At 38.0% G+C, this 14,407-nt stretch overlaps 1 protein-coding gene across 1 annotated transcript in view; it reads left to right on the top strand.

Annotated features, from left to right (window-relative positions):
- The window catches only part of PRDM6 (PR/SET domain 6), a 101,793-nt gene that overhangs the window by 78,012 nt on the left and 9,374 nt on the right, over window positions 1-14,407 (top strand). The window contains exons 4-5 of the mRNA XM_075193032.1: window positions 3,375-3,499; window positions 4,397-4,739. Coding sequence (XP_075049133.1) covers window positions 3,375-3,499; window positions 4,397-4,739 — 468 coding nt within the window. The remainder of the gene's footprint in view (window positions 1-3,374; window positions 3,500-4,396; window positions 4,740-14,407) is intronic.

Below are 14,407 nucleotides of genomic sequence, written 5' to 3'. Positions count from 1 at the left end.
CAGGACTTTTTTCGGGCTGCACCCACTTTGTGAAATTCCCTCCCTCACACAATAAGACTTTCTTCTAGTCGTCAAACCTTCAAGCGTTCTCTGAAAACCCACCTCTTCAGACAAGCTTATAATATTCCTCAACCACCATCGTAATCTCCCTAGATTACCCTATCACCACTCTCCACACAAGACAACAACCTTCTGACCAACATTAATGTGTGACTGATCATAGCCTCAATACTTTTTACCTTTGCATTCTAGCAGGAAAAATAAGCAATATGATGTAGCACTTACCCTTGTGTATCAAACTCCCATTGTCCCATAGACTGTAAGCTTGCGAGCAGGGTTCTCTTACCTCTCTGCCTGTATGTATTACACTGTATTGTTCTATTACTGTTTGTTCCCAATTGTAAAGCGCTACGGAATTTTCTGGCTCTATATAAATAAACGCTGCTGATGATGATAAATAATATAACAGTAATTTCTACAATGCAGCCAGTGCTCTATTAGCACGGCCTTGCATAGTGGTGCCTGGTTCAGTCCTCTAGTGTACCTATAAAGACCTGTCAGCACAGCTTTAGTCCGTCATAGACAGTTTAAGCAAACAAAAAGTTTGAGGTTTCAGGCTATCTGTGGAAAAATACAGAAAACTAATGGGGGACCTGGCCTGCAGTGAAAAACAAACTGAAGTAATCTACAAGTCTTTTTCTCATGGGACAAACATTTTATTATTCACTTAGACAGAGGTAAAATTATGGTTTTGGAAGCTATTTTTTTTAAAAGAAGTAATCATTCTTCAAAAAACGTGTCGTTACATGAACTGAAAGTAAAACAGTTACATGGATCAGACATTTTAATAGCAATTTTTACATCCTGATGAGATGTTAACAACCCAGTACAGTATGGCTTCAGATGTTTCAACTTTCAGTGCAATGAACCATGAAAATTAAATAAACTCTGTTCAGTCACCAAAGAGTGGAGAGCCTAGGGTAGTGAACACTTAAGGCATCAGCCTATTTCTGCATTGTCCAAAGTTGTCCTTTTCACAAAAAGTCAGCTGGTTTGAATTCACTGTGTTATGATGTCTAATATCTAAATGGAATTTTCTTCAAAGAGCTGTGTGATTGATTGACCCTGGGTTGAACGTTTTGTTTTTATTTTGAGGCTGACAATAATGTCCGTTGGCATGTGTTCTACTTCAACAGCGTTAGGACGCCATGAAGCTATCTTTATGAGTCATCCAACCACAATACTAAATACATGTCAGCAAAGGAAATATTATCCGAAACGAAAAAAATCCCTTTGATGTACTTCAGCATGCAGAGAGTTGTGCGAGTTTTGGAAGCATTATCCGCTTGGAAGAAATGGTGTATGCTTACACTAGTTCTCGTTCTACTCCAACCTTCATAGACCACCCATTGCCTGAAAACAGTTCTGCCCTTTCAGCAGCAAACTGTGTCATTTGGTTTTTTAGTACATTCGTTGCTACTTTGCCTTGTTTATTTTAGGGAGAGCTAAAGTGAAAGATGAAATATTTGGAATGGCGGAGAAGAACGTAGACTTGATTTTTCTAGAGTTTTAGAAGTTACAATTGATTTTTTTTTTTTCATCTGAGGCGAGAGAATTTTCATCGCTGCAGTTGAGGCAAACATTGAATCATAGTGAAGGAGGGAAAACTAAACAGGCCGAGTTAAGAGTTTCTGTCAGATATTCATAGGAAGTTGTAGAAATTTGTTCTGCTTAGCCAGCAGTGCCCTCGTGAGACAAAATGGCTGTAAACAGAGAAAAATAACAAGATAAATGGAAGTTTTGCAGCTGCGAGTAAAATATTGAGAATCTGCACTTTTTTATTGATCTTTATGATCCTGTTGCCAAGAGGCCGTTTGGTGGTGACAAAATATGTTGACAAGTGCATATCTCACTTCCGTGAAAAATGTAGGGAAGGATTCCCATACGTCTGCAGTGTTATACTTCAAATTGCCCTGTTACAGATAATTCTTTATGGGAAGCTGAACATCAAGTTATATAAAGTACTTAGATTTTGTTACCTAAAACTTCAAGCTAATCTTTTCAGTAGTAATTGGGGAAAATAGTTCATATGTCCCTTTCCTGGGTAAGTAATGGTTTGTGCATGTTGATAACCCTTTAATGTGTAAGGTGGTATTGCTGGTGAAAGGACTTCTTTTCATTGGTAATAGGGTTCTTTGCCCTTTCATAAATAGACCCCTAAAGCCCTGTATTTATGTGAGGTAAATGTAAATAGTAAAGTCAAAACATAGATCATAGGAATTGGAAACATCATCATTATCATCAATTTATATAGCGCCACTAATTCCGCAGCGCTGTACAGAGAACTTATTCACATGGCCACTGGCTTTTCTTTTAATCATATGTTATATGCAGATTAGATATATGTAATAGATTAATTTATACTTCAAAGAGGCATATAATAAAATTGTGTTTGGGGAATAGTAAAAATATTTTACTTGTGTGATTTGGTACTTTCAAAAATAAAACTGCAATTGTATTACTAGGAATGAATTTAGCTGACGTTATAATAAGCCCAGCAGGCAATGCGGATATGTGAACACTCATCCCTTCCATTAGATAGTGCCATAATACCCGATTTATGTCATTGATTGGACTCCCAGCACTATAACTTGCAGAAGTGTTAGGACCGACAATTAAATAATGCATATTATTATGTGGTGTGTTGGGCAAGACCTGTCATATGTCCTATCCCAATGGCTCAAGATATACGCTTTGCTCTGGTTTCCTCTGTCTACCTGTCCAGGCACCAAGTGTTTCCATTAAGGATAATCTTAGACCATATTCAATTATTATTAATTTAAAGAATATGGGAATTGTTGAAAGTAAGTGAAAATCTCCATGCATGACCGAATTATTGGCTTAACCCCTTTTTGCTCTAAACCAACTATTGTTGCAGCTGAAAATGTTTATTTTATTCCACATCATATATTATGGATAATATATCAGTTGCTTTATTTTTGGCATAACTCTGCCCTCCACCTAACTAGCAGAACAGCTGTACTTTTGCAGAAATGTATGTGGCTACTTCTGGCTAGTTATGTAATTGTAGTAAGGAGAAGAGAGCTACACACCTAAGTCCATAGCGTGTCTAGAGGACCCCGACATGGCCATATCATGTGACTCTTGTAAATTAATGTTTTTCTTGTGTTGGGGCTATAAAAATTTCTATTTTTCATAAAGTTTTATCTCAACTATTAGTTTTATAATAGAAAGGTGTTTGTTATTATTATTATTATTATTATTATTATTATTGTTGTTGTTGTTGTTGTTTTAGATGTGATTGGAAGAAATAATATGTTGATTGATTTTATGATATTTTCTTATTTGACCAGATCAAGCATTTTCTACAGAGCTTGTATTGACATTCCTCGGGGCACAGAACTACTGGTGTGGTACAATGACAGCTACACGTCGTTCTTTGGGATTCCATTACAATGCATTGCTCAGGATGAAAACTGTAAGGAACTTGGCATCATTCATTATATAATCATCTGTTCCTTTACCTTAACCAGGAATGGGGAAGGTTTTCTTATACTTCACTGCTGATACAAATATGATTTACTGGAGTTTATACATATGCTAACATCACTATATCACTTGTGTATTATAATATTTTATTTAAGCCAACAACTTTTCTGCAGCACTAAATGTCAATAGTTTTACAATAGTAAAAAAAAGCAATATGACATTATCAAAGGAAAATCAGTTGGTCCTATGTGCCAATGGGCTACATGCAAACACCTATTTAAATAGTTGTACCGAAATTTGCCAAAGTGTGCGGCATTCACCTCTTTTGAGTTACACCTGAACAAATACATACGCTCTTTCTTATTTTGTGACACCATTGCCTATTTTTGTATAAACACACCTTTTTCTATTTGTATGGACGCACATGAAAAAATGCAATTATGCACCTTCAAAAATAATGTAATTAAAAGATTTAAACAGTTCAGATATGATTGAGTGATACATGAAACAATGACAGCCCCATGTCTTAATTTCCTCAATTTTGCTGTTCCCAAATAGGTGTTAACTCTATACATACAGTAAATCAATATATATATATATATATATATATATATACACACACACACACACACACACACACACACACTGAGCCGGGATACTGTGCAGTTGCTCTGCATTCTGGATTCCTGGTACCAAGGACCAGTAATATCTTACATGCTTATATATACATATAGCTGTAGGGACTGAAGGGACCATTTTCATTCCTGTATATTTCCTTTTTTTTTGCATTTTCAGAATACTGTATTAAGAATTTTGTGAACTCTAGTTTATTATCTGCCATTTTAGCTCTGTATCTGTAACAGTTCAATGCTTTTATGTCTTGTAGTGAATGTTCCAACGCCGGTTATCGAAGCCATGTCAAGACAAGACACTCTGCAACCCTTCAACAAAAATGGCAAGTTGCCTTCTTCCACATTGCAAAGGTCTATAGTTTTCCCACAGACTCCATGCAACAGAAATTATTCTCTCATGGATAAATCTGGGCCTCTGGACACAGGATTTAACCAGATTAATGCTAAAAACCAGCGAGTTCTTGCCAGTCCAACCTCAACAAGCCAACTCAACTCAGAATTCAGTGACTGGCATCTATGGAAATGTGGACAATGCTTTAAGACTTTTACCCAACGGATTCTACTACAGATGCATGTGTGCACCCAGAATCCAGACAGGTAAAACAAGATGACATGAGCAGCCCTGAAGGTTACTTTATCTAAGTTGCTTATTCACACTTTTTTTAACATATATATGCAAAACTTATATCTAAAGCAAGGATTCATCCTATATGAGTTTAGTGAAAACAAATATATTTTTTAGAAAGTTTCCTTCAAAATTGTGTTTACAGTCTTATCTATTGCTCCCAGAAATCATTTTATGTAACATAATTACAGTTCAGAAGATCTCCATCTTTTCCAGAGCTGTCTCATCTTCCTGTTCAGATGTCCATTGTCAGCCATCTTGTTGGTGCAGTTGCCAGCATGTCTCATTTCCTAACTATATTGTAGTTGGTAGTCTTAGATGGTGGTTAGATAGGCTAGCTGTCACACTACAGTGAAGGATGGGTTGTGGTGGCAACTGCACCATGGAAATGGTTGTCAAAGAGACATCACCTTTTAAGTGGACAAGTCACCAACACATAGTTGAGGCCACCATTGTGGGGGATATTATTATGGGCAATATTTTAGAAGAAAGTATTCTCATGTCTCAGTGATGTCCTTAGTTCCTAATGATTGGATAGGTTGAAGTTTGGTTCACCACACAAAATGGCTGCCTCTACTGTGTACATGTGATGGGTCCACTTTAATACAATTTTCAATCAAGTGGTCAATTAAAAGCCCTTTAGTATTCTAGATATGTTTACATCCTAAGGACCAGTATGACTTGTGCCCTTTGTACCCTCAAAAAGTGAGACTATAGCAGTAATAACATTTTTGGTTGTTGTTCTCTTTTTATTAAGTAGACCTAAACAGTACTCACAATAACACTAGTGCAATATAGACAGTGGCATCAAAAATATAAAACCTCATGGCATGTAATAATCCTATCCACCAATGGTCAGACAGGATAGGGCAATACTACACGCACATACACTTTAGATTATAAAAAAAGGGGACAGTGGACCTATCTCAGAAAGCACAGTCTATTTGTATCACAAATTTGCTTTAGTTTTGTACTGGTGCACCTATATGCAGGGCCGGTGCTAGGGTCCTTGGCGCCCTAGGCACACTTTCACATCCGCGCTTCCCCCCCCAGGCACACTTTCACATCCACGTCCCCTCGCCCCTTCCCACGTCTTTCCTTACCTTTACTTGCCGCCATAAAGCTGCTCCTCTCTGCTCCGTCTCCTCCCCTCCACTCACTGACACTGTCGGGCCGTGATGATGATGTCATGCCCGACAGGCAGTGAGTGGAGGGGAGGAGACAGAGCAGAGAGGCGGCGGGGGTGATCCATAGCCCCTTCCCCCTCCCCGTGGATTTATTGGAAGCTGTGCGGCGGCCGTGGAAGGTATGGTCAGCGGTCGCTGCACAGTTTTAAAGTAATTTTTATTCTGTGGCGCAACTGCCTAACCTTGCCTAATGGGAGCGCCGGGCCTGCCTATATGGTCCCTACGGCGCACTTCAAGGTGCATGCATACAATTCCAAAACCAAGAAGTGCATCCAGATTTGCTTGAGGCAAAAAAACGACTCACCAAAGTCATATCTCCTATACCTTAAGAACCAATCCTTTCATTAAATTTAAACATCCCCTCTACACTACTTAATGTCATTTCAATAATCTTTCTGCACAAAATAAATTTTGTTTTTGCATTGCACTGCTCTGCAAAACCAGGCGTTCTTGTAGGTCTACTCCGTACATAGAAAGGAACATTCTCACTTTGCCCAACTTCTCCCATCAGCCGGTACAAACCTGTGATCCTCTGTAAATGCTGCCATATTGCTCTACAAGCACTTTGACGGTGAGCTAGGTGCACTGGTGCAAATCGGGGAGCATGATGTCACCAGATGAGATTTTGCACTGTGCCTCGTCCATTGAGCGCATCATATATGAGATCCACTCTGCCCCTGCAACAAAATGCTTATGTTGCTTCCTTTACTGGCTGCCTCTCTATCCCTAATGTGACATTAATTTTATGTTGCAGTCAATTACAAAAATGTTTAGTATTATATTTAATGGAAAACCCTAGTATGATTAAACACACATAATTGCCATCTTATATAAGCAACAGTTGTGTTTTTATACACTATCCTAGTGGGCTGTAGATAAGATTTTAAAGGTGCAATGTCTCCATTAAAGATTTATGTTTTGTTTTCTCATGGCCATCACGCAGGGATAGATTAATGACCGTCATAGGTAGAAAACATCAGGCCAAGATTGTATAAATGCCTTTATGTCTCCCAGAGAGAGAATGTCTTGCATCTCTGTGCTTATGTGACAGTCATTGCCGGGTTCACCTGCGGTGTACAGCGTGTAGGAACTTAATTAAGTACTAAGAGGCAATGAATTGGAATTTTTTGCTTAGCACAATTTTTCTTCAGAGCATGCAAAGCTATAAATCCTGTGAAGCTGTCAAAAAGATATACCTGCTCTAGCGGTGATGTGGAGGAAAACAGATGCCATTTATTCAATAAACTAATATCCATACAGAAGAAAAATGTTGACCAGATACCTTAGAGTCAAAGTTGGTTTGAGCGTTTGTCAATACAGAATTTTATGGCTGTGAACTGAGGATGAAATTTAGCTGAACAAGTGAATTAGAATTTCTGGTACTTTGGCCAGTGGCACAGTGGATATAATACAGTCATTATTTATGCATCAAAGCTCGTTTATCTGACAATCTTGATAGCTGGCAGGAGTGGGGGAAAAAATCTAATTAATTTAATCAAAAAAATCTGTCTTGTTTGCTTTTTTCAACAAAAAGTAAATGTTTACTTAAAAACAACAAGTAAAATGCATACAAAAAAAATGTGGATTTCATGTGCTGACAAAGTAAACCTGGTATGTAAACATAATTATATTAACAGTGAGTAATTTTATTAAAGAGAGACATCTATTTTTGCATGTGTGCATGCTTATACCAATGGCTACTATGTGCTTTATGCTGGTCTGAGAGGCTACGGATTGTCACTTTTGAGCCAACCATTGGTGGTGTATATGCAAAGCCATATCTAATCACTGGCTCCTTGTGTCCTTTCTACCCATTCCTGCATTAAATCACCATTGCTGTAGTGCTGTAATTTTACTGCTCATTTCACCCGTCATTATATATTAAACAATTAGGGGAAGAAAAGAACAAAGGATTTCATTCAAATTTTTTCTAATTTATACTGCTTGATAATTGAAATGAGTGGTCCTTGGCAGAGCATGGTGAACATATGACAATAAAGCGGTACGTGAGACCCCATAATGCTCCCAGACCTATGTCTTATTCGTATGGGTAAAACTATTTGTCAAGTTTCGACATTCAACAAATTTCAGTGTTTGGAGTGATGTCATAGTACCAATTCTGTGTTATTTAATCCTGATTAATGCACAAATCACACTCTCAAGTTAATTGAATAGTTTGCCAAATTTTTAAATTGATGCTGGGTGACTCAACTATTGCTGGTTTTTAATCCTCATCCTAATCTTTGGTGCTTTGGTGACACACCTCCATACAAAGTACAGACACCAGGCAGGATGCTGTGGAAAAAGCAGAGTTCTAGATGATTGAGATTTATAGTATAGTCACATGGGCAAGTGCAGGATTCTGACAGAAGGCATTCCAACTTTGTCTTTCACCAAAGGTATTTACAGTCTGAATAAATATGACATACCGTGTATATAATGTACATAGCTGTATCCTGTATTATGAGTTATTTAACTATTTCACTTTAAGAACCGAGTATACTACTTGGTGACTTGCTGAAAAAATTGAAAAATGAGTACAATATGTATCAGTGGTGGAAGTGAGCTGGTATATTGTGGTATTCCAGACTGCACTTCTCTTACTGTCTTCATTGTGTTCATTCTGTTCACTTACATTTTCCATACTGCCACTTCTAACGTTTTCCTTTGACTACTGATGTGTATACATATAGCACTTCGATAAACAGACATTGTGTTTGGCATAAAATATTTCTGCATTTTGCGTCATTCTAGTGAATTTTGTCCGATGCTGCCAGTCTGCAATATGTTTAAAGTCATTTGAAACAACATATAAATTAAAGCACCATTCCTACGCATAGCTGCCTACACTCCCAGAATGTCCGGGAGACTCCCGAATTTCTGGGAGACCTCCCGAGCTCCCGGGGAGCAGGGCAACCTCCCAGCTCTCGCACCGCGATAGATAAGTGTGTGGGGGGCTTAATGACGCAAATATTGTGCCATCTTAGCGCCGTCCCTGCTGTAATTGTCCAAAATTTTGACAATAATTTAGGGGGCAGGGCCAAAATGATGCGATTAGTCAAGCCCCACACCCGCACAACCACCTTCCCCGGGATCTCCCTTTAAGCCAACGAGGAAAAGTTGGCAAGTATGAATCTAGGTTCATCTAAAGATAGCGCCAAACTTGGATTTCAAATACTGCATGTAACTGTTGATTATACAGTATAACATTGTAGGGACTTTATACAGAATAGAAACATGTCTTCATTATCATAATAAACGGCAAGTCATTGGTTGGTGACACTGCATTCATGGTTGGCCACAGGTAAACAGTATAATGTTTGTATAATCATGCTGAATGCACATAACACCTCATGTTTCTTCCAATGACTAATGTTTCTCTACCGAGCAAAACAGTTCTATAACCCCCCAAAAAAGGCTTATTTGACAGTATTTCAATAAGAGATTTATGCGCACATTAAAACAACTACTGTTAGAAGCTAATTGTGTGTGCTGAATGCATTACTCAGATGTGAGGGAACACGATTCCCCATAGAGTAACATAATATGGAAGAAAATATTTGAGAAGCATTTTTGCTTCAATAAAGATTAAAGAAAAAAAACCAGTGGAACCTCGGAGTTAAAGTGCAGAATGTGCAAAACATATCTACCGAGGCTGGGATGTAAAATCCTATAAATAAAATTGACTTATGGATGCTTATTCTCTATGTTTACAGAGGCAGCATTTTCATGGAGAAATACAATCAATACAGATGGGAAGTGTGATCTACTTTCCTAACATTTTTAAATAGGGGACACTTAGCTGCTGATGTGGTTCATCAAAGCACACAATACTTAGCAAACCATGGAGTACTACAATCCTGATTATATCATGTTTACTGAGTTACAGTATAAAACACGTTATTAAAGTTTAAATATTAAGTTACAAAGCCCAGAGAATAAGAAGTGTGTGGTAACAATTAGATCCAACTTCCACAGAAATAGGACCGTAATTGTGTAGCTCATCAGAATTGAAAAAAGGGACATTTCCTAAGATTTACATTTTTCAGGGACAAATCTTTAAAACTTGAACTATCCTTGTTAATTAGGGACAAGTTATGGCAATCCATGTTTAATAAATGTATAAGTAGCAATTGTGTGCTACAATTGGTTTCATTAAATGTTAACAAGGAAGATTGGCAAAGCAAGACCTCTGCAAAGGCAATCACAAAAGAAAATATCATACATCATCATGATCATCATCACCATTTACTTATATAGCGCCACTGATTCCGCAGCGCTGTACAGAGAACTCACTCACATCAGTCCCTGCCCTATTGGAGCTTACAGTCTAAATTCCCTAACATACACACAGACAGAGAGAGAGACTAGCGTTAATTTTGATAGCAGCCAATTAACCTACTAGCATGTTTTTAGAGTATGGGAGGAAACCGGGGCACCCGGAGAAAACCCACGCAAACACGGGGAGAACATACAAACTTCACACAGATAAGGCCATGGTCGGGAATTGAACTTATGACCCCAGCGCTGTGAGGCAGAAGTGCTAACCCCTTAGCCACCGTGCTGCCCACATACATCAAAAAAATGCTCCCCCTCTTTCTCCCTCTTCTTTTTGGGGTTGGAAGTCACTTATTTCCTTAAATAATAAAAATTAATTACACTACATAGATGAAAATCAAGTCTGTGTCAATCTTTATTTAGCCCAGAATAACTCTCTTAGAAACATTTGTTTTCCCCTTTGCTGATGGTAGCCCATGGCATTTACTGGTCTGCTTTGACTATAGTTACACTCTTGACCTCCAAATATAAAATATTTAACATTTATGAGGAACAAAAAGTCATCAATTTTACTCTAATTAATTGTTCTGTGTAGACAATAGAAGATAATGGTTTAATAGTCTTCCATTAAACCATAAACCATATGGGAAATATGTCAACATAAACTCACGTACTGAGTGATTTAGTGTAGAATGAGAATTGACTCAATGCATCCAAAGCAATATGCACTTTTCAAACAATTCTATGGAACATACAAACTCATATATGTAAGTTTAACCTCCCTCATAGGAGTCTATAGAGCTCACAATATGTACACTTGCTTCACTTTCAGTATTGGAGTTTATATGTTTCAGAGGATGTGATGGGACATTAAAGTCAAGTTTCAGGTAGGAGAATCAGTTGAGCAGCCTGTAAACTTACAATGATTAAAGCTGTGTTCATACTTGACAGCAAGGTCAAACAGGTTAATTTATAATGCCTCTTATTATACGCTTGGTTTCCTTTGTAAAGTATCCACAGGACCTGTGTAATGGGAGTTGAGATACATTAGATGGCAATGTGCAGTACAAATTAAGCCAACAGCCATTTCCCTTACTTGACCAGTCATTATTCTCAACCGCTAACAAAGTTTTCTAGTATATGTATAGATTAACACTTAGTTAATTAGTATGCTTTTTTAACCTTCAAACAATATCGTAGTTACGTTCCAACAGTCCTTGCTATTTTTCAGTAAATTCTGTGATGAAGAACTTTGGCTTGAATATTTTTGCTTCTTTGGTTATTTAATAAGGCAATAGAGACTAAAAACGACATAGTGGGTCTGAGTCATTAAGGAGAGCAAGGCAAAAAAAATGAGTACGTTTTCTCCTGGACAAACCATGTTACAATGCAAAGGGTGCAGATTAGTTTATTATTGTGCACATAAGAAAAATACTGGCTGTTTGTTCAGGTAGCACTTGATAGCTTTATTTTTACACTGAAATTTAAAGTTGATCTAGTTCATGCTGTACCCCAACTGTAGATTTATCCCCACATTTTAAATTTACCTCCCCCTGCAAAGCAACATGGTTGTGCCCAGGTGCAAAGTTACTCCCTTTGTATGCTTTACTCTCCTTAATGACTCAGGCCCAGTGAGTTTTTGGAGTGTATTATTAGTGTCATAAGGTGTCAGATGAATGAGGTCAGATATTGAATATGTCCACAAAACTCTGGCAGCTGAGATATAACATCTAATCATATTACAATTATCAGTAAAGTAAAAGAAAAAAGACCCATCAGTTGAGAATATCAACTTTAATACTGACACTCTGCACTGACCAAGGCTTATGCTAAGTTAAATAGAAAGGAATACTGCCTGAAAATCCCTGTGTGTAAAAAAACATACAATTGTCAGCAGCGTATTAGGATTATATAAGTGAAAATATCTAACGGGGAAAGTATATATTATTTATAATGGTAGTCACATGGTCATGGAATACGATATAATATTACCATAACCTTTGAACCCATCATAGCTCATACATAGGGGTACCTCGCTTCCTCAGGAAGAATACCTCTATGACATATTTTTAAAACAAATAATTTAACCGTATTTAATTACCACGTAAGTTTACAAATAATTAAAATTACATATTTTTACAACTGAAAATAAAAAGGATTTTAAGAATGTTTGTAGTGAACACCGCTGTATATCCAGATGGAAAGTTCATTCTTGGCGCCAAACCCTGGTCCGGTGCCAGCACCACCTTTTTATCTCTCCGTGCAGCTAAGTTATTTTCCATTGTGGGCACCTAAATGCAATTATTAACAAGGTCCATAAGCTGGGAATCTGCTCAATATTAGTAACATGTTCTATTTATTACAATGAGAACATTACCTTAATAGGTTTAAGACCAGAAGATACACATTACAGACTCTTAAATGAAAAAATGACTAAAATTTTGGCCAGTATCAAAAGACTTTTAATCAACTAGGTGACCCATAGTAGTCTGAATTTCCACGAGCCCAGGGGAATCTCCAAGGCCATACAATTAATGCTAGACTTAAATACGAAATACAAATTTAACTGCTGAACAAATAAAGTGACTAAAGAGTAAATAACTAAATGATTGAAATATAGTGGAACTTAATTGAAGCTGAAAAAAAGACTTTAGTAAACTTTTGGAAAAAAGAATCGGATTGAAACTGGGTCTGTGGGTGGCAATTACTGATTAGGGGGAAAATTTACTAAGAATCGTGTCTGGTGGCGGTTTTAAACCGTCACACATAGTCAGCGGTTTAGAGTCTCAGTCTCTCTCTCGCTCTCTCCTTCTCTCTCTCTCCCTCTTTCTCCCTCTCTCTCTACCTCTTTCTCCCTATCTCTCTCTCTCTCTCTCTCTATCCCCCTCTCTCCCCCTCTCTCCCCCCCTCTCTCTCTCTCTCTCTCTCTCTCTCACTCTCTCTCCCTCTCTCTCCCACTCTCTCACTCCCACTATCTCTCTCTCATTCACTCTCTCTCACTTCCACTATCTCTCTCTCATTCACTCTCTCTCTCCTACTATCTCTCTCTCATTCACTCTCTCTCTCTCTCCCCCTCTCTCTCATTCACTCTCTCTCTCTCTCTCTCTCTCCCACCCTCTTTCTCCCTCTCTCTCGCTGTCTCCCACTATCTCTCTCTCATTCACTCTCTCTCTCTCCCTCTCTCTCTCTCTCTCTCTCTCTCTCTCCCTCTCTCTCTCCCTCTTTCTGTCTCTCCCTCTCTTCCTCTCCACTTACACCTTTCCCACAAGTATATAACAGTAGAAAACCACAGGTATATAGAACAGAATATAAGATCTGTAATGTCACTTGTAGAACAAGTATAGCTCATATGTTTTGCTGTTTTATGGGGAAAAAGATTAAACTAAATCTCATTTACAAGTAGAATATTCTCCCCTTTAAATGTTATCTATTACTGAATCTGTAACTTCTGGGGTTGGCTCTTCTTTCACTTTATTCATGACGAAATGTCAATATGGGACAAAGCTTAGTTTCATACATCTCCTGAGAATAATTGTTATACTTTAACTCATTAATCAAGTAGAATAACAGCTACGATTTAAGAAACAACAATAATCTAGAATTTTATTTGCAGCCACAGTGTTCTCTCTTGGGCTGCCTTAAACTAGATAACTAGAGGTCATAAATGTTAATAGTCCCTTACATTGCTACACAATTGATTGTAAACAAATAAATAACATGGGTTTATTAAACAATTGTTGTCTGGGCTTTTAGTAGGACGCCTAATTTAACAAAATAAGAGAAAAATCAGTTGCAATATTAGATACTGGTAGTGATGTGTATGTTTTGGTTGCCCAAAGGCTTACATTTTATAAAACCAATTAATCTGCAATACAACGTGGCTGATGCAGAGTGGGAGGTACGCCAATTTGTGTAGTGTATCTTGCGCGGAATTACTCTGAGCATGCCCAGAAAGTGCAGGCATTATGCGCCTATGCAGACTTGCAATATTCTAGGCACTTATGTCCGACCTGCACCCGGAGAGGTGGGATGGGGTTGAGAAGGGGCGTCCTAACATTGGCAGAGTAAAGTAAAGGCAGGTTTACGCAAATACGGCTCTTCCAGACTTGCCGAAACACACATATAGCTTGTTAGGAGGCGTATCTTCTATAGGGCAGGTGCAAATACCCATTGAT

This window comes from Mixophyes fleayi, chromosome 1, assembly GCF_038048845.1.
Source record: "Mixophyes fleayi isolate aMixFle1 chromosome 1, aMixFle1.hap1, whole genome shotgun sequence".
NCBI classification, from domain to species: Eukaryota; Metazoa; Chordata; class Amphibia; order Anura; family Limnodynastidae; genus Mixophyes; species Mixophyes fleayi.
Note: the sequence above shows the minus strand (reverse complement) of the source record. Positions and strands in the feature narration are given on the sequence as shown.